The 20,136-nt window shown below is 33.7% G+C and overlaps 3 protein-coding genes across 10 annotated transcripts; all 3 read left to right on the top strand.

Moving 5' to 3' along the window:
* The first annotated feature begins 2,649 nt into the window (after positions 1 to 2,649).
* Positions 2,650 to 5,900, top strand: LOC130976070 (strigolactone esterase D14-like). The gene is made up of 2 exons (XM_057900817.1): positions 2,650 to 3,160; positions 5,010 to 5,900. The coding sequence occupies exons 1-2, from the start codon at positions 2,763 to 2,765 to the stop codon at positions 5,482 to 5,484; spliced, it is 873 nt and encodes a 290-aa protein (XP_057756800.1). The 5' UTR covers positions 2,650 to 2,762; the 3' UTR covers positions 5,485 to 5,900.
* A 2,801-nt stretch (positions 5,901 to 8,701) lies between these two features.
* Positions 8,702 to 12,263, top strand: LOC130973401 (uncharacterized). Of its 2 annotated transcripts, none has more exons than XR_009084126.1 (8): positions 8,702 to 8,912; positions 8,999 to 9,066; positions 9,402 to 9,521; positions 9,640 to 9,713; positions 9,804 to 9,864; positions 9,944 to 10,015; positions 10,292 to 10,927; positions 11,534 to 12,263. XR_009084126.1 is itself a non-coding variant. In XM_057897897.1 (8 exons), exons 1-8 carry the CDS (start codon positions 8,833 to 8,835, stop codon positions 11,661 to 11,663), a joined length of 747 nt encoding a protein of 248 aa, XP_057753880.1. In that variant the 5' UTR covers positions 8,702 to 8,832; the 3' UTR covers positions 11,664 to 12,263. The 2 variants fall into 2 exon arrangements, 1 of the variants encoding a protein (XP_057753880.1); XM_057897897.1 differs by having other exon boundaries at positions 9,944 to 10,045; positions 10,816 to 10,927.
* A 618-nt stretch (positions 12,264 to 12,881) lies between these two features.
* Positions 12,882 to 19,921, top strand: LOC130977100 (Holliday junction resolvase MOC1, chloroplastic-like). Of its 7 annotated transcripts, none has more exons than XM_057902111.1 (8): positions 12,882 to 13,321; positions 13,948 to 14,053; positions 14,933 to 14,985; positions 16,683 to 16,814; positions 16,921 to 17,071; positions 18,120 to 18,204; positions 18,677 to 18,749; positions 19,703 to 19,921. In XM_057902111.1, exons 1-7 carry the CDS (start codon positions 12,977 to 12,979, stop codon positions 18,729 to 18,731), a joined length of 927 nt encoding a protein of 308 aa, XP_057758094.1. In that variant the 5' UTR covers positions 12,882 to 12,976; the 3' UTR covers positions 18,732 to 18,749; positions 19,703 to 19,921. The 7 variants fall into 7 exon arrangements, 3 of the variants coding, with proteins under 3 accessions (XP_057758094.1, XP_057758093.1, XP_057758095.1); XM_057902110.1 differs by having other exon boundaries at positions 18,093 to 18,204; XR_009084839.1 differs by having other exon boundaries at positions 12,883 to 13,321; positions 18,002 to 18,204; positions 19,703 to 19,766.
* The last annotated feature ends 215 nt before the right edge of the window (positions 19,922 to 20,136 follow it).

The raw sequence follows: 20,136 nt of genomic DNA, 5'->3' as shown, positions 1-20,136 counted from the left end.
TCCCATTGACCATCGACAAACTCCTAAATGGAGCTCTGATGTACGACAGATTAGTCATTGGCCTATCGAAATGAGGGATACTGTGAAAAACCAAAAAAATATATTTTAAAAACTTTTATGTCAGGGACCGAATCTTTCAGATACCAAATTAATAGTTTATCCTTATCAATATTTATATTCTATATTTATTTAATATGAATGTAATTACCATTTGTTGTTAATATTTATTTAAATATTTATGATTGGTTACTTCTGAATATTTGGTATTAATATTGCATATTTAATTAATATTAATATTACTAAATTTATATTTTGGCGGCGTTTTTGATATTGGAGACTCATTCTCCCTTAGCATCTTTCACGTGGAATTTGCTTATTGGGTCAGTACTTTCTACATAAAAAATACGACGTCTTTAGCAATAAAGGTGTCACTCGATTCGGTGCATTCTAGTCAATAATAAAAAAAAAAAAAAGGATACAGTAGCCACAGTAGCAAAAAGATAGCAATTGAGGATAAATTAATTGGATTTGATTATATGCAAGTTTTTTTTTTCGGTCAAGAAATGGGTTTTACGCCCAACAAAAAAAAACTAACAACCAAAAACTAGTCTTGCAAGTCTTGTTTGATCTTCTATGTAAATTGGATCAATTACCTTTTTCTTTTCTCTTAGCAGTACTATTTTTTTTATTATTTACTAGTACTAATTGTATCCATTTTAGCAGTGAGCCCAATATCCATGCATCTCATACAATAAAAATTACAAAAAGAGGTCTACATTACCAAACCATGATTAACATAACACTAATTAATAATTATTATGTTTGTACTTGACAAGATCAGTATACCAACTGCAATAACCTACAATTCAGCAGAATATGTCTCCATCATGTGAACACTTGTAGCACTCATACACGCCTAACACTCATTCACACATGTAGATGAAATTTCTATATCTATACTGAAAAATTTGCCTTTAAATTTAGAGTGAATACCTCACCCGACTCCTAACAATTATCTCAAAAGAACAACGAGGCTACTAAAAAAAAAAAACACCCAACTCAGTCCCTGAATTTTTTTTGGGACTGATTAATTTTTTTTTGTTAAGAACCTCGTTGTCTTTTAAGATAATTGTCAGGAGTTATTTTGAATTTTTCTCTTAAATTTTATCCAAATACACCAAAAGAAAAGAACCCCAATATATCAATCAAGAAAATAAAGAATGTTTTCTATCAATGTAATTAGTAACATTGAAAAGTACAAAAAAAAAAAAACAAAAATTGTTTCTTTGACTTATTCTTCACTCGTTTTACTGTACACTTGCTCATTTTTTTATTAAGAGAAAAAAAAAATAGAGGGGGGAACCGATTGCACTAGGGATGTCAATGGGCAGAGCGGGGGCATGAGATGCTTTTCTGCTCTCCATTTCTACCTCCAGATTTACTCCCCGTTTTTACTCGCTGTGGGGAATATTGCTCCCCATCCTCATTCCTTACAGAGTCCCATTCTCCGCGGGGACCCCATTACCCATCTTTCTGATAATTTTAACTAATTATTAATTTCTATATAAATAGAGCTGCAAGTATCCATCCTATACAAAAACAGCAAGATTTTATACAAAAAGTCTAAACGACAAGATGGTGACTTCTTTCGAAATGACGCAGTGGGGACGCAATGGCGAGCCAGAAGAGAAAGCAATGGACGAGGTGGGAGACGCGGGAATAGAGAGGAGAATAGACACAACGGCAGAGTTACGAAAAGGAACACCACCGCAAATAGAGAGCACAACGCAGTGAGGATGATGGCACGGTGAGGTGTGACAATGCGGCAAGAAAATAGAGTGGCGAGGGGGTTGCTGCAGAGAGGTTGGATGGAGTATGGACAGCGTTAGGGATCTATGAATTGAAGAATGGTTATGCAAAATGAGGATTAGGATAATTCAACTATTAAAGAAAATTCAATAAATTTATGAATTTCAGAAATTAACGGGGATGGGGCGGAAATCCCCGCTCGGATCCCTACGCCTGCCTAAGGGAAATTGTGTCCTCCGTCTCCATCCCCGAAAAAAAAATTTTCCACAGTCGAATCTCCATTCGAAACAGTTTCCGCAGAAATCCCTGCGTCTCGGGAAGTTTTGCCATCCTTAGTTTGCACTCTAGATTTGCATATACATAGACAAAAAAGTACCGAAACAATAATTATGACATTCTACGAGTACAAAAATGTAATCATACAATGTTAGATTGGATTTTATATTTCTTGAAGGATGCACAACAACGAATCAAGCAAGAGTTTACAAAAAATAAAAAATAAAAACATCTCTAACTGTCATAAAATTATATTTTTAAAAATTTAAGTCGTTACGCAACCATGTGAATTGTGCTATATCTACCATAACAATTCAACAAAAAAATGCTAGATAACTATCAGAATTTATTATTTTTTATCATTAGTTAATTATTAATATTAAAAAATATGAGATAAAATCTGTTGTTAGATTACTATACTAAAATAATTAAACTAAAAAAATTGAATTAATAACAAAATAATGATAAAAAAATAATAAATTTTCATAATCCCATAACATTTTTTATTCAAAAATATTTACATACCTAACATCTTTTAGTTTATAGTCAATAGATATCAAAACATTGCATGCACATGTAGCAAACAAAACCACAAATCCTCTAAGGAGTAGTTTGTTGTTGGCCATTTCTCCCTTAGATAAATTCTTATTACTTACTCAACCAATTTGAATCCAAACATGGTGACACCAGAAAAAAAGAACCTCTCAACAGCTTTAAATGCCAGGACCATACAGTCATCGTTAGGGACCAAAACCATAATTTTATGTCACGGATTTGGTACAGACCAATCGATTTGGGACAAAATCATTCCTCTTTTGTTAGCTGAAAATTACAGTATAGTTTTGTTTGATTGGCCCTTTTCTGGAGCTGTTGAAGATAAGAGCCTCTATGAGCACTCCAAATACACATCCTCCTTTGAATCTTATGCTGATGCTTTTATCACTGTTATGGATGAGATGGGTCTCAAAGATATCATTTTTGTTGGGCATTCCATGGCTGCTATGATCGGTTGCATTGCCTCCACTCAAAGACCTAACTTATTCAAGAAACTCGTTCTTCTTTGTGCTTCCCCAAGGTACTCTCTCACCCTAACTCCATTTACATATATAGTGGAAACTCAGGTGCAGTCGACTTCACGTGAAGTTGATATTACTGATTTGACTAAATTTTCATCTAACGGCACTCAGGTATGAACTTCACCTGAAATTGACTTCACTTGAGTCTTCACCTACATATATATGTTCTATATAGAGAGTGAGAGTTGAGTTCCATGTGATTCTAAATCATTGATTCTCATCAAATGAATGGATTATGTTCTTTTGCTTTAATGCTCATATGCTTGTATTCTCTCTTTTTTTGTGAGCATGATAAAACTTGATGCACGTTTTGGTTGAGGTAAAGACTTAGCTGCTGTAAATTTTATATATAGCTGAGAACTTTAAATAATTTGATATGTTAACTAAATTGTTATTTAACAATTTTTTAATTTTTAACTTCATAAGATACCTGTATATGAATTTTCACGTTTGATTAACAAGAGAAACCAACAAAATTGACACCTACTACATACTCTACTAGGATTTTTTTTTAGTGTGACCAGAATGCAAATTGAAACTAAATTTGATCCTCGTAAAGGTGTTATAATTATTTGAGAAAGGATAATATTAATTCATAAATCATAACATACGTTCTCAACAATATAATCATTAATAGTACTGTTTGAATAATTCTATTGAAGTGTTTAAACTTTAAACTTATTCGTGTACACATACATGCGGGACTGAGTAATGGTATTTTTTTTTTCTCTTAATTTCCTTTTTTATTACTTCTATCTTTTAGATATCTACACTAAAGAAGTAATTCAATATCATTTCTCTAATAAAGTATTTGAAAGCTTGGTGTTCAAACGCTAACAAATGAGTTTAGCTAAGAACACATATTAAAATTACTATTAGTGGATATTTTTACAATTTTTTAATAAATATATAATAAATATAGTAAAATTTAAAGTTTACATATCTATTTTTTTTCAATTGATAATAATATGGCCAATTCTATGGTACCTTTTGTTTGGTGTCTAACTTTTACCTAAATTACTTTTTATAGTAATTTTAAAATATTTAAAATTTTTTAATTTTTATATTTTTAAATTTAAAATTAATTATTTTATCTATTTTAATAATTAAGCAATACTTTGTAGACACCATAGCAAACACCTAATAATATAATATGTCTTTAGCGAAACACTCTCTCAATATATATATATATATATATATATATATATATATATATATATATATATATATATATATAAAGGCCGGCAGCCAAGTCAACTCCCGTATTAAAAAAAAAGAGAGAAAAGTTTTATGAAATCAGTTAATTATATGATTAGTATATGTAGAGGTCGTATTACTCCAACGTAAGCTTCTATAGTTTAATAACAAGCTAAGATAGTAGTCAACAATATAATTAATGCTTAAGATCCTTCTCAAGTGCCGGCTTTCTATATTGTTTGCCATGGACGACAAATTAGTGATGAGATAACTTATATGGTCGTCCTATCACTAACGACTTATAATACTTAATAAAAAATAATAATAAAATTAGAAAAAAAATAAATATTTATACATAAATATATTAATGGTTGATTTTAGTATATAAAGAGTATTTTTGATAATTTTTATGGGTCGTCCTTCATGTATTTTTTTAAACAAAACAATCATTTATAAGAATAATAATGTGGAAACTCAAGTGCAGTCGACTTCACGTAAAGTTGATAGTTGAAAATCGTTAGATGAAAATTTAGTTAAATCACTCAAATTATCTAACGACTCTCAGTTATCCACTTCACGTGAAGTCGTTTGCACATGAGTTTTCACCGTAATCAAATATATAATAGAAGAATATATTGTATCATTATGCAGGTACATAAATGATGAGGACTATGAAGGTGGGTTTGAGAGGGAAGACGTTGAGCAGTTAATATCAACAATAGAGGTGCAGTTTGAAGAGTGGGTTTCAGCATACGCTCCAATTGCAGTGGGTCCCAACGACTCTGACGCCGTTGACAAATTTCGAAGCTGCTTGAAAAACATGGGCGCACAAGTGGCGGTGTCCTTGGCCAAGACCGTGTTTCATAGCGACAACAGAAAGATACTGCAAAACGTTGAGACGCCATGCACCATCATTCAGTCAAGTAACGACGCCGCCATTCCGGTGAGCGTAGGGCACTTCTTGAAGAAGATGATCAAAGGGGTCTCTGCTTTGGAGTTCATAGACATGACTGGCCATTTTCCTCAGCTTACTGCACCCCATGAGCTGGCTCAGCTGCTCAAAGCTGTTGTGGAGTTTGGTCCTCCACAAATTCGATTAATAAACTTTGGAATCCGGGCTAGATAGTCAATGGAATATTTGTACAATGTGTACAATGAATTTCGAGTTAAAAAATGAACATCACCCATACTATTCAGAATAATAAACATCTCATGTCATAAAACCACTCATCCAGGAGTTCACTAAGAATCGAACTCTTAATTTTTCGGATGTAGAACTCTAATATCATGTCCTGAAACCACTCATCCCAAAAACTTAAATTGATAGGAAAATGGTTATATCTCTAATACTGAATCAGACATCTCTAAACCTCCATCGTCCATATTATACAGATATGTGCACAGATATTCCATTAGCTCCCTATACTTCCTCTAAACTTTGTTTCACATGCGTGTTATCAATATTTATGTTTCATAATTGTCTTTTCGTTTTTCTGTTTTTTTAGTTACCTTGTTTATCTGAACCGTTCTTGTTATAAAATTGATGGAATTATGAACATATTTTATGTATTTATGCTATTTTATTTATTTGAGTTGATACAAATATTACCAAATAACACGTAACAAAGAAAAAGAAAATCCTCTAAATTGGAAAAAAAATTAATAAAGTCACAAAATAATAAGTTAGTCACAATTGAATTGAATTTATAACTTCTGTTACATATAAATTCTATTATCTTTAGTTAAAATTAGTATTTTTACTCGTAATAATATTATAAAATTATAATTTTTTAAAAATTATATAATATATATAAATTAAATTATATTTTTAAAATTTATATTTATTAATTATAATTTAAACAAGTTTAACTTATCAATTTATCAATTAGATCAACAAACTAATAAATCAGTAGTCTAATCAGTTAGATCACTAATTTGATGAAAACTATGCTTAAAATCTTGGTATTTTTTAAGGTTGCAAAAACCAAATTGATTAATAAATCAGTGAAATAACTAGTTCAATAAATCAGAAGTTCAATCCGACTGAAATTTAACTGATTTACTTAAATATAAAATAAAATTATTAAAAATATAATATATAATTTAAATTACAAAATTTAATATATAATTTAAATAACTTATAATCAAATTCCAGCATAAATAATAGAATGTAGTAAAACATTGCAGCATAGTCCTATCAACAGCTCAAATCAGTAACCAGAATTAATAAATAAAAAAAATCAGCATAAACACGTACAACTTAAAATTAAAATCATGGCATAACTCAAAATAAAAAAAATTCCAGCATAAACAACAAACAATATAGTAAAATATTGCTCCATAACACCATTAATAACTTAAATCAGCAACCAAAATCAACAAATCAAAAAATCAACATAAACAACTTAAAATCAAAATCGGAAAAATTCCAACATAAAAATAAACAATGTAGTAAAGCACTACCTCATACCACTATCAACAACTGAAAATAAAAAAAAATTAACAACCAACAACTCAAAAATCAAAATAAATAAAATTAACAAAATAACCGAGCAAGATGACAGCGCGGCTAATACTCCACAGCCGAACAGAGAGAGACATCAGCGTTAGGGATGAAAAAACTTTTCAAAGTACGGAGATCTCCGTGAGACCGCCTCAAATGGGGACTCGAAGACGGAGAATTTTCTCTGTAGGGATGAGAATGGGCCAAAATTTCTCCGAGGCAGACATGGAGACCCGATCGGGGATCCTCATCCCGTCCCCGCTAATCTCCGAATTATTTAATTTACTTAAATATCATTAATAATTTATTTCTAATATAAATTTTTTAGTCATTTCACATACTCTCTCTCTCTCTCTCTCTATATATATATATAGTATGTGAAATGACTAAAATATAACTCTAATTTCAAAAGTGCCTTCTCTTCTCTCTATAACACTGCGCTGTCCTACTTCCCAGTCACCTTAGAAGGCCCAAATCCCAATCTCTCATAGCGTCACAACCATACCCTTCGCCACTCCTGCTCAGTGCTCATCGTATTGTCGCTCCCTGGCTGCCTCATTATCTCTGATCGCGGCGTCTTTTTTTCTTTTCACTGCTGTGTGACTGAGTCCTTGTATGTTGTAATAATGTTTTCTGATTATTTTAATTTTTTTTATTAGAACTTTCATATAAATGATCAATATAGGAAGATGAGAAATGAGTCCCTGCAAAAAATAGAGATGGGTGCAATATTTCTCCATGGCGGGGACGGGGATGAAGTCTAGGGACAGGGAGCGAGAAGGTATTTCCCGTCTCCATCCTATCCCATTGTCATCCCTAGTCGCCATGAGAGAGATAGAGAGAGAGAGGGAACATTGAGCTCGGAGCCTCGGATAGAGAGAGAACTTGAAAAGAGAGACGACACGAGCAGGGAGAATTCGAAGAAACGACAATCCACCGATGACGACGAGAAGAGGAACGATCCGAAGGGACCGATGGTGGCTGGGTTTACTATTTAGAGTTTCTCGAGTTAAATCTCAATTTGACCTCCGAAATTTGGCTTGACGCTCATAATGACCCCCATAATTTTTTTGGCCCCAATTAAAACCCCCAAATTTGCAATTGTGGCCTTGACTTGTCCCTGCGATCATCTTTGTCATCGAAATGCTGATCTGGCACAATTGCATGATATGGTGGACACTACTTAAACGATGACACATTGTTTTCGCGCCCAAACCCTTTGGAAACCACATAGTGTAAGGGTTTTCTTGATGTTTTGTAACTTATGATCGTCGTAGTGAAAAGAAAGAGTTTTAACCCACAAAAAACTGAATCGACGTGGTTTTCAAAGGGTTTGGGCGCGAAACCAATGCGCCGTCGTTTAAGTAGTGTCCACCGTGTTATGTAATTGCGTCAGATCAGCATTCCAGTGACGAAAATGATCGCAGAGACAAGCTAGAGCCACGATTGTAAATTTGGGATTCTAATTGAGGCCAACAAAATTATGGGGATCATTCTGAGTATCGGACTAAATTTCAGAGATTAAATTGAGATTTAACTCGAATTTCTCAAAGAGAGAAAGGGAGGGGGTGGGGGTGGGTAATTGGATTGTTTTTTTTTAATGCATATATAAAGCAAACCGATAACCCTAAAAAAATTTGATTGATTTTGGCAATTTTTTGGTTAATTATCGGTTCAGTTGGTTTTTAAGTCGATTTTTACCGGACAATTTTATGTCTTAATCGATCTTATTAGATGATTGGTTTTCGATTAATCGAGTCGAACCGGCTGGTCTAATTTGGTTTTGAGAACATTGGTATTTTTTAGTAGCTTACTGCAAGGTTCTGAAAACTCGGCTTGCATTTACACAGTGCTGGTAATGACGTAATCTTAGTCTCAGCCAGAGACTCATTTGGAAGTTGGAACACACAACGGGGAGGCTACTGAAGAAAGAAGCGCAGACGCCGTCGTATTAATCCCTAAGCGTTGAACATGGAAGCAACACCAAACACACAACAACAAGAGGATGATGATATCGTTTGCTTAGATGCGTCCTTCTTCCTCAATGACAAGTAACCTCTCTCTCTCTCTCTCTCTCTCTCTCTCGTGAATACACTGTCCTCACTCTAACTCTCAAGTTCTTTCTTGGAATTTTAAGTTACCAGCTTACGAACTTCACATTTGGATCCCAAGACATTCAGCTCTTCTGTCTCCAATCCGCTTCAAGTGAGTTTTCTTTGTTTGTTTACTTACATGATGACTCACCAATCATATTTTTAGGTGCTGATTGTAACTACTGGCTCTTTTTTAAGTTATACTTGAATTGATGGAAGCTAAAGGAGCGTATTGGAACTAGGGTTTAAAGAAATTTTAATGCATTCTGAGTTGTCTCAAGAAATTTTAAAACAGTGCCAATGTTTTGACCTTGTTATACTTTGGCCAAGTGCTCCTTCACACACAAGATTATTCTAATTTTCATAAGTATGCAGATTGGGTGTGGAATGGGTTAATTGTTCAGGATGAAAATAACCGTCAGCTACACTAATTATGTTTCGGATCAGCTGATTTTGATTTGACAGGGCAGCTGGTATGGCCGGGAGCCATGCTGCTAAATGATTATCTTTCAAAGAATGTTGAAATGCTGCAGGGCTGCACTGCCATCGAATTGGGTTCTGGTGTTGGTATGTTTTCACCTTGATACGAAAATATCATTTTGTATGCTTAGAATCCTAGACTCATTTCATTATAATTGGGTTTTCTATATGTGTTGCTCGCAAACAATGATTACCTTTATTTTAGGTATTACTGGAATACTTTGCAGCAGATTCTGCCATAAAGTTGTGATGACGGATCATAATGAAGAAGTGCTAAAGGCAGGATTATGAAATCTGTTCCTGAGCTGTTTAGTAGCACATTCCAAACTATCTGCATTGTAGACTAATTATTATGGTATCTCTTCTCAGATTTTAAATAAAAATATAGAGCTCCATTCATGTTCCGACAATACTAGTCCTTCTTCTCGCGGTAAGTCCTAAACCTTATGAAGAGATTGATATTTTGATGCATTGAATTAGACATTCTATTTAAATAATATTTGATGCAGGATTATTTGCCAGTAAACTGGAATGGGGGAACTCTGATCAGATCAATGACATTTTACAAAATCATCCAGGAGGTTTTGACCTTGTCCTTGGAGCTGACATCTATATCCTAATGAATATAATCTTGAATTTATCCATACATTTCAATGTTTCCCATTCTTACTCATTTCCCATTTGCTCATTTTTTACTTCAGTTTTCATCTCCTTCCTTGTAGCATATGCCTAGGTGCTGGGGAACCTTGAACATTCTTCTTTAATAACCATATACTATTTTTGTCTTAAGTTTCTTAGTCAAATTTCCATGGTTTTCTTGCACTGGATTGATACTTTTAAAATATTGGCCATTGCAGAATGGCATGGCAGAAAACTAGGGACCGCAATGGCAGTGACGCCGTGGCATTTCCTGACAGAAATGGCTGGATTCTGTGGAATATATTTTGCATTGGAGGGCTGTTTTTGTCATTTTAAAAACCATAAAACTAATGTTAGGAACACAAAACCTTCTCTGACTTGATTTCAGCCTCTTCACCAACCCAAGGAAGCAAGGAAGAGGAAGTTATAGTGCTACTCCTACTGCAAAAAGGTTTTGTGTTGGTGAAGAGGCTGAAATCAGCCTGAGAAGGTTTTGTGTTCCTACATTAGTTTAGGGTTTTATAATGACAAAAACAACCCTCAAAAGCAAAACAATTCCACATAACACCGCCATTTCTGTCACGGAATGCCACCACTCTCAGTCCCTGATTTTCTGCAACACAATGTACTCCCAGATGGCAGCAGCCACAAAATCCGCCATGTCATTCTGCCATGGCACTGCTGTGGCCGATATTTTAAAACTATGAAAAAATATCATTCTGGAGACCTTGACAATGCATAAGTTTTCAGCAGTCAAGCGTCCCTATGCTATTCAATACTGTTGAACAACTATTGTGGGCTGGAGAGGGCAGGAGATGCAAATTCATACTAGCCTATGTATCACGAACTAAGACGTAAGTAACCTAGCTTGTTATGTTCAGTGTTGTGTTTATTTTCTTGCCTTAATAAAATTTGTTCTGCTACTTTTATGTTTTACTGGCAGCATATTTATCTTGTAGAATGACTGGATCCAGGTTTGCATAGTTAATGTATCTAAAATCTAGTGTTATTGGATAGGCTTAGGAACAGATATTATGTTGCTTAGAATGCGGTTGAAACTAGTTTTGTAAAATCTTTACAAATTTACATTATTCTGAAAGTTTTCTTGGTTTCGTGCTACCTTGATTAATTTTCTTTGCAACTCCAAATAAGTAGAAAGACATAGTGGAGGACCATAAAACCTGAACCTTCTTCATGAATATTCTTAAAAAAATTGCAAACGTTAGGAACAAAAAGTATACTTTACCCTAAAACAAAAGTAATCTCTGAATTTTCCTTCATTATTTTATTTTACGCTCTTCAAATTTGAACAACGAAAATCATTTTACCTTTCTATTGCAGACATCAATCAGGTACATTTTAGCATAAGCATTACGGTATCTAATTTTCAAATTTCCATTTTATTCAGTCCGCGTCACTGTCGGTTTAAAGTTATAAGCATTCTGTTTCCCTCCTTGCAGCATGGATTCAATGATTATTATCGAAGCCTCTAAGCACCAGATGCAGATGAAAGAAGTGCCTGGAACTCGGCGCATTGTCGGAAATCTTGAAGGAGTCATCTACGAAATTACACTCGGATCAAAGCATTAAATATATTTTAGTTGGAGTGACATGCTGTATGATAACCAAAACAGATTTGAGGGTTTGGGCTTTTGTTCAGCAGTTTCTTTCTCGATCTGTCTAACCAGCAAGGCGTTGTTGTGGACACATGATTTTCTTCAAATAGATACAAGGCAGATAAAAAGGACATGATAGGAAGGTTGCTTTTCTTCTTTCAATTTGAAGGGATCCATAATAACCATTGGAGATTTTCAGGATACTAGATTGGAGTATAGTCTTTCATAAAGCTCTATATACACATGCCCAACTATGTAGCATGCCCCTAGTCCCTTTACAACCGATGAATCTTTGAAGTTTGAACTAGTTCATTGACCAGGTTTCATGTACAATTTTATTTTCTTAGCCTTGCGCATAGTCAAGATGGATATGTTTTAAATGAACACAGTTGTAATCTGAAACTTGATGGTCTCCTAATTTTGAGACTAATTGAGTTGCATATCTAGGAGGGAGACCATACTAAGGCCACCCAGCAGTTACAACTAGATTTTGGGGTTGTGTTTGTGTTCGAAATGCCATATGACGAGAGCTAGGATTGGATATTTGATTATTATTTTAGTTTTTAGATTTTGTCTGCATTCCTTTAAAATAATCTTATATATCTAAGTCTTTTTATTAATTAAGTCTAACTAAATCGTTATAATATAACAAAAATTAATCATACTTAATATTATTTCAAATCTTATTGTTTAACTTAGTTGGAATTAATTCATAAAAAAATTTGGAGGTATAACCCTACTCATTTTTTTGAACATTCTAAACGGACAATGAAAAATTCTTGACATGTTCTTGAATATTTTACACTGAATTTTGCACATTTGACACAATCTGGCTCTCATTAGCACTCTGTAGAATCATATGTTTTATGTGTTTGACGGTCAAAATTCATCATATGTTTTATGTGTTTGACGGTCAAAATTCAGGTACAGATAAAAATTTAGTCAAATTAGTCAAATCATGACTCTCAGATATCAACTTTACGTGAAGTCGAGTTGTTAGATAAGAATTTAGTCAAATCAGTCAAATCATGGCTCTCAGATATCAACTTTACCTGAAGTCGACTGTACCTGAGTTTCCACCATGTTTGACCTGCTAATTATTTTTTATAAGATTATAAAAATAATTAAAAGTACAAATCTACTAATTTACTATTTCTAATAACAACATAATTTGGCGAAAAATATTAGCATTTGCCTGAGATAAACTGCATCAGCATAACGTATAGTTGCCCTTAAACTGCATCTGCAAGGATCTTTTGTTTCTTGGCTCCTCTCACGTCCCAATTGATGGAATCCCTGCAATTGACTCAAGACTGGCACTCAACTCATTTCAGTTTCATGAACAGCCTCTCTTCTCAACTCAAACTCAAACCCATCCAAGTTAAGGCCTTCTCTGCTGCTGCTGCTGCTTCTTCTTCTCAAATCAGAAGATGCGGAAAGGCGAAGGCCTCCGATGCTCAACTGAAAGAGAATTGGCTGTCTTCACTGTCTTACCCTCTTTTGAGTGAAGACACACAGCAACACCAAAGTGATGCCTCCAACTTTAAATGGGTTCTTGGAATCGACCCTGACGTCTCTGGCGCTGTGGCGCTCTTGAAAACTCAACATTCTCATTCTGATTCTGCGCCTCAGGTATCCTTCTTCTTTTTCGTTCGCGTTACGTGGCTTTCTAGTTTTTACCTTGTAAGTCAGAAGGAGGTGTTCCTGTAAAAGGAACAAGTGAATTCGGTTCTCAGAAGTCTGCTAGATTCCTTATATAGTTTGGAAATTACCTCTGACGATGGTGGGATTCATTTAGGGCTTTGGGTTTGAGAATTTGGTGTTTTATGCAAGAATTCGTGTTTTCCTGTCAATACATGATATTAAAAAGAGATGAAAGTGATGCACGTTGGAGATAGATTTATGAAGGAGCAAGATTGTTGATAGTAGAAAAGGTGTTATTTGCTATTAACATGATCAGAGGCTGCTATGCAGTGTGATGTGAAATGCAAAAAGGCATAGAGGGGTTGTAGTCTATCCATTCTTAAATTAATGTCTCGTGGATTGTGATAGTAATTGATTAAAGTTGTTACTATTAGATTTCTTAGTTTCTTCATAAAAGGAAGAGGCGATGAAACTATAAATCCTTTCTATTTTTGTGGATTGGCATTTTATCCTCTAATTATATTGATTTCCTCTTTTTAGATAGATGATGCTCGGAATTTCATTGCTCCATATGTTGCCAAAGATGTCATATAATTTTAGTCCAATATATGCAGGTATTCGATTCCCCTTTTGTGCAAATACTTGTTGGGAAAAGAACTCGAAGACGGTTAGATGCGAAATCCATTGTTCAGTTGGTTCGTAGTTTTGATGCTCCAGTTGGTATAATATGGTTTCTCAATCTTTATCCCCACATAAACATGCAGGCATCTTGATTGCTTTTCTTTTGGGCTCTGAGCTTCAACAAAATGTTTACTTCTGATTGATATTAATTTGCAAATTGAATCGTCATAGGCTTCAGTCCAATTGTCTATTTTCTCTTGTTATTGGTGGTTTTAGCCTGAAGTTTTAAATCTTGACTTCCTTATCTTTTCTTTTTTTCCTTTCCCTTTTGTTTTTCTATTCTATCACCTGGTTTGCAAGCATAATATGTTGACAATTCTAGCTGATGTGATTTAATTTATTGCAAGCATCTTAGTAAACTTGTACGTTAATGTTTAGTATTTTATTTCTAAATTTTCTGCAATACAAAAATGTAGAGTTGATGGAAACTTTGGATGGACTGGCTGTTAGTTAAGTACATTAAGTTCATGAATACATTTGGGAAGCAGTGGATACTGTACAGAATCATTAAGAGATCTTGTTACTCTAAATCCGAAGCTGCTGATAATGTAAGAAGTCAAAATTTTGATATTTTGAGGATCCTTTGTTCATAGGGTGCCCCTTCCATTTCCTCGGCTCCCTTGCTACCAGGAATAATCTTAATGTTTACTTGTTGAATTACAAAAAAATGAAATATCGATTGTGTTATAAAATGTTTTGATATTTTGTGTGCTTCTCCTATCAGTATTCTCAAAATGTTGGTCTGATATTGCTTATAATTTCTATCATAGATGATGTGCCCTTAGTTATAGATTGTTGGTAACAATTCCTCAGTTTATTACTGTAATTTTGGAATCATTATCTTGCTTTTTCGTATTTCTTTGAAGGTTGACAATGTTTATGGTTGGCTATTTGCAAATTGAATCTTGATTTCATTAGGAACCACTGCATACATAGAGCAATCACTCCCTTATCCACAAGATGGAAAACAGGTTTGTATGCTCACTATAACTTGAAAATCTTTGGAGTTTTATAATGAAATTAGTATTTTGCCAATGGGTAATAACTTGCTACTTTCTTTAATTTCCCATTCCTTTTGAAAAGTTGGTCAACTAGCCTTCTCATAATTCCCTTGATTTGGCTTCAACTTGTCCCCTAATGGGAAGAAAACCCTGCCTAGATCTCAAGAGTAAATTTGCTTTCCTTTCATCTTGACCAAAAATAAGGTTGCTAAAGTGTCACATTAACCATTTAACTCGTACTAGATGAGTTACAAATCCAACTATGCAAAACATGCGAATTCATATATAAACTTTCTTTTTTATGATACTCGTGATTTAAGTAAACGCTAATGAAATCGGTTAAGTCTCAATTCTACTAGAAAGTTTACGAGTCTAAATTAGTTTTTGTCATTTCTATTGGGAACTTGAGTTTATTGTATAAATTTCTTATTCTTATTATTTATATGTTATGTCAGACTGTAAACTAATATAAATGCCAATTACAATATGGTATAATAATTAAGTTATGGGTTAAGTTATATTTTTACAATATTTAATACACATGCCTTGTTACAAAGTTAAATAATTTAAATATTAATAATAAATATTTTATTTAATTATGTTTAGTTTCCAAGATATATTATTTAAATGATATGTTTTGAACAGTTAAACTTTATGAGTTGACAAGTTGGCTTTATGATTCGAGTTTATTGAGACGTTTTACTGAATTCTCGAGTTGGACAACATTAACTAGAACCTTTCCCTTGAGTACCATTAAAAAATTTATACTATTGCCCTAGTTTCTTGTAGTCAACATAGAATGAGAAGATCTGGTTGAATGGTATGAGCATTAGGCTAGTCTCCTATTAGTTGATATATGTAAGGAAAGCTGTCTGCTTATTTAAGTTGAATGGTTTGTTCCTCTTTTGAATGAAACCCACTTTGAGAAGGAAAATGTCTTTTCCTAGTGTGTTATTTCTTGCAAATTGCCACTGGTTGTTTGAGCCATTATTTAGAGAATTCAGAACAGAGAGAGAAAGAGAAAAAAGGGTGGGGAGGGGGTTCGGGTTCAAATTATTAAAATTAATATTGGGTGCCACTATTTATAGAGTAATTTAAGAAACTTTGCTGATGTTTGCTAGTTAGAGGGAAATTAGTATTCAATGGTATTGAGAACACATCTCATGTTGGTATGAGTTCTCATTAGGATCTCTGGTTGTACCTTATGTTGGTGAAAATCTGGTTTAAGGCAACTTCTTGTACTAATGAAATATGATCGAAACTTGATCTATAAATGACACTGATGGATTTTTAATGTTTAAACTTTTAGATTATGTGATTTATCTTTGAAGAAAAGCATGCACCATGCCTTGTTCTTTAATCTCTTTTTAGTCTAAATGTTTAAGGAAAGAGAGAGAGGGGGGAGGGTGGCAAGGGGAGGGGGGATTGGACTAGTCTTTTGGGAGCGTTTTGAGCCTCCCTAATGCTCAGAAGTTTCCTTTTCAATTTCATGCAAGCTTTGTTTTTCTTTTTTCTTAGATCAACTAATCTGGTTCATCTTACGAGTGTTAATACATTTAGTTTCTCTTTTCCAAGTAACTATTTGTGGTTTCTGTTAACAATTACATCATTGTTTTTGACTTTTACTTAACTTTGGTTAATAGTTTGCCCATATTTTGTAATTTAAGGGCTGGTGGAGTGGAGGATTCGGATATGGACTGTGGATTGGGATCTTAGTTGCTTCAGGATTTTCTGTTGTTCCGGTGCCATCTTTTACTTGGAAAGCAAAATTTGAACTCTCTGGAAACCGGTCCACAAAGGTTGGTTTGTTTTAACTATATAGATTTGAATAGCTATAAGCAAAAAACTATTATTTTCTCACCACTGGTGCTTTCCTTTGCTTATCTTCTCTGTTTCAATCTGTAGAACTGGTATCAAATAGCTAGAAAAGGTGAATGTGACATTACGAGTGACCTGTATTTGAGCATGAGCAGAACGTGTAGTGCTCCTCCTTGTGTTGTGTTATCTACTGAGAAAATAGAAGAAAACAGTAAAAGGTTCTTCAAGCTCTCGAGAGGTCCAAATTTTTCCTAATTCCAATTCTATTCCAACTTTAGATGCTCCCATGCATTCTTCCTCACCCTAAATCCTAAACCCATTTATCCTTATTTGGATCACTTTAATAATGCGGGTTCCTAGCACAATCATTCCATAAAATTCAAGCCTTTATTTATTGTTTCTTACACTGCCGTCTTTCATTAAACAAACATCAAACTAGCTTAGAATCTGCAGATATTCTCATCCTGCACAATTTCTGGAACAAATAATAATTTTGTTTGAATCCACTGTGAGCTAACCCCACTTTAGGAAAAAATATTTGGTTGTAGTTGTTAAGTGGTTTCTCTTTGATTTCTTAACACGTTCTCTTAATAGCAAAGAGTTTGCCTTTGATAAATGTATTTGAAGTTTCGAATATTCTAAGGAAAATCTGGTTCTTTGGACAACCATATTCTCTAATGTTCGATGTAGTCAGGAAGATTTGAGGACTTAAGATAACCATTTAATCTTATAGGTCTTTTGTTTGCATGATCAATTTGGAATCAGCTATATATCTGTTTGCTTGGGGAACAGTGGCTTTGTCCTGATTCTCCAGAAGCTCTTTCTAGAGAATAATGAATTAGAGAAAAAAGTTTCTATTATTCAAATAGTCTTCAGCTCTCTTTAGATTTGTTGTGAAATAGAATAAGGTCCTTGACTTTTCTTTGGAGCTAGGGTAGTGAGTTTTTCAAGGGGGTCCATGTTACAGATCTCCATAGGAACTGGGCTGCCATTGCCCATGGATGTTATGCAGTTTTATCTTCTGGGTTCTCTGTAACTTTTCTATTAGCTTTATACTTATGGACATCTTATGATTCTTATCCTCCTCCTCTCTACCTTTCAAGGAGTTCTCTTTGTAGTAACTTTGCAGCTCTCTGTTGTTGTAATGAGTCTTTTTCCTTGATAATAGGCTGTAAATGTAGTGCTACATTGACGCTGTCTCCTTATAGCGGTAAAGGTGGTGTCTGACCTGAAAGCAACTAATATTTGGTTTGCTCTAGTTCCTTCCTCTTTCCCCTCTTTCACAGGAACTGTGATTGAAAGTTCTATTGGAAAATCACTGGATGCACGCACGCATCTGCTGCATGCTATGAATTGTAAGGAGGGCAAAATGTATGTAGGCTTATCCTCAAAAGTGAAGCCTGCTTTGTTTGTGAAACCATTTTTATTTTTATTTTTAGCTCTTTTGTTTTCAAGGTTTTATGAAGGAAAAATGAAAATGGAAAACAAAATTTTATTATGTGCACTGTTTTCACTTTTTCCTATATAAAATCCTAAAAATCAAAACATTAAAAATGAAAACAAAACATCTTCAAAAACTAAACAGTCCCTAATCACCCTCAATTAATCCTAGGTAGATATAACTTTTTCATGATTCTTTTTTATCAAGATACTACGCATTCTGTACCACCATTTATGTTGTTTTTAGAAACAAACTCATGCAACTCTCTAAGGATCCTGCTTCATTGGAGGAAACTTTAGCAACACTGTCTGTTGCTTTCTTGTTGATATTTATAGATCTTGTTTGTTGAATACGGTAAACTTTCCCTTTTCAATGGCAGTCATCGAATTTTTTATTATACAGGATGACAGCAGGAGAGTTGCGTCTACATTATTTCCATCACTGGAATCCCTGTTGAGTAGGAAGAAAGATCATGGTACTTATTTCTCTTAATCAATTATTTAAAGTACTATGCTGATCAGTTATCCAAATGTGAAATGTGATTACTAAATGTGAGTCTCTAAGATCCCCAAAATCATATATTGCTTCTTAGTAATTGTGAAATTCTGCCTTTGAAGTTTTCAATATCCTATTTTTAGACATTAATTTAAGTAACAAAATCCTAGAAACCATATATTGCTTCCAACAATGTTTTATTTGACTCTCTTAAGTTTTGGCGGGTTTCTGGGGTAGACCGGAATTGTAGTTTTGTAGGTTAGTTGTGGTGGAACAGAAACTGGAATACCTATGATTTTTGATAGATTTTCTTTGTTAATTTTGTCTAGTCAGTAGTCACCTTCTATGTATCCATATACGGATGTGATGTGATCTTTTATTGTCCTTAACTTTAAGGGTGAACTACAAATTTGACCCCCGAAGGATAGATCTGCTGACAGATGAGTTTAAGACTTTTTATAAATCAATGGTATCCTAATGATGAACTTGGTTATTAATAGTTATTTTTGTTGGTTTTCCTAATATCAACGAAAGGTGTCGAAAGAACTAATTTGTCGTCAAATTGATCTTTTAGAAACTAATTAATCGCTGTCAATATTGTAATGACAAAATTGTCATTGTCAATGCATTAATCATTCGAACACCATTTTAGAATAAATGTTTATGGAGCTAAATTGTGAGTATCTTGATCTTTTTCAGGGTGCAATTGGTGATTCATTCTTTTTATAAATTTACTTCATTTCCATTATTCTAAATGATCAAAATTTAGCATAGTAGAACCTCTACCATATCATCTGAAGCACCATAACTAGTTCACTACAGTTGCATACCCACTGAAAATTTTTTTATTTGATGATTAATCTTTTAGGTTCTACTGTTGAATGTATAAGTTAGTCTTGCATTAGGTGCTTTAATATCATTTAATGAATGCAGGAAGGGCAGAGGCTTTACTAATTGCTGCATATGGGAAAGATCAGAATAATGTTAATAACTTGGGATCATCTTGTGACGCTATCTTAGAGAAATTGTCTTGAAAAGTTGGCATGACAATTATTTAAGTGCCACAGTGCCCGATTCTTTTCCTAATCTTGTAATTTGAATACCATTATTGTTGTAAACTATATTTTAGTTCAGGACAAATGATATTATGCTCGTTTCTTTCTACTTTTTAATATCTTGTTCTAAAATATAAAATTGGATAGCCAAAACAAGCAAAGTCTAGAAGTTTTCCCTCGCAATGGTTAAAATGTGTCGTAAATTATTTATCTCAAAAGTTTAAGTTGATTGGCTGAGTTTGCGTAATCTTTTATGCAGGTATTTTTCTTTCTTTAATATTATTTATAAAAGTTTATTTATTTTATTTTACA

Source organism: Arachis stenosperma, chromosome 4, assembly GCF_014773155.1.
Source record: "Arachis stenosperma cultivar V10309 chromosome 4, arast.V10309.gnm1.PFL2, whole genome shotgun sequence".
NCBI classification, from domain to species: Eukaryota; Viridiplantae; Streptophyta; class Magnoliopsida; order Fabales; family Fabaceae; genus Arachis; species Arachis stenosperma.
Note: the sequence above shows the minus strand (reverse complement) of the source record. Positions and strands in the feature narration are given on the sequence as shown.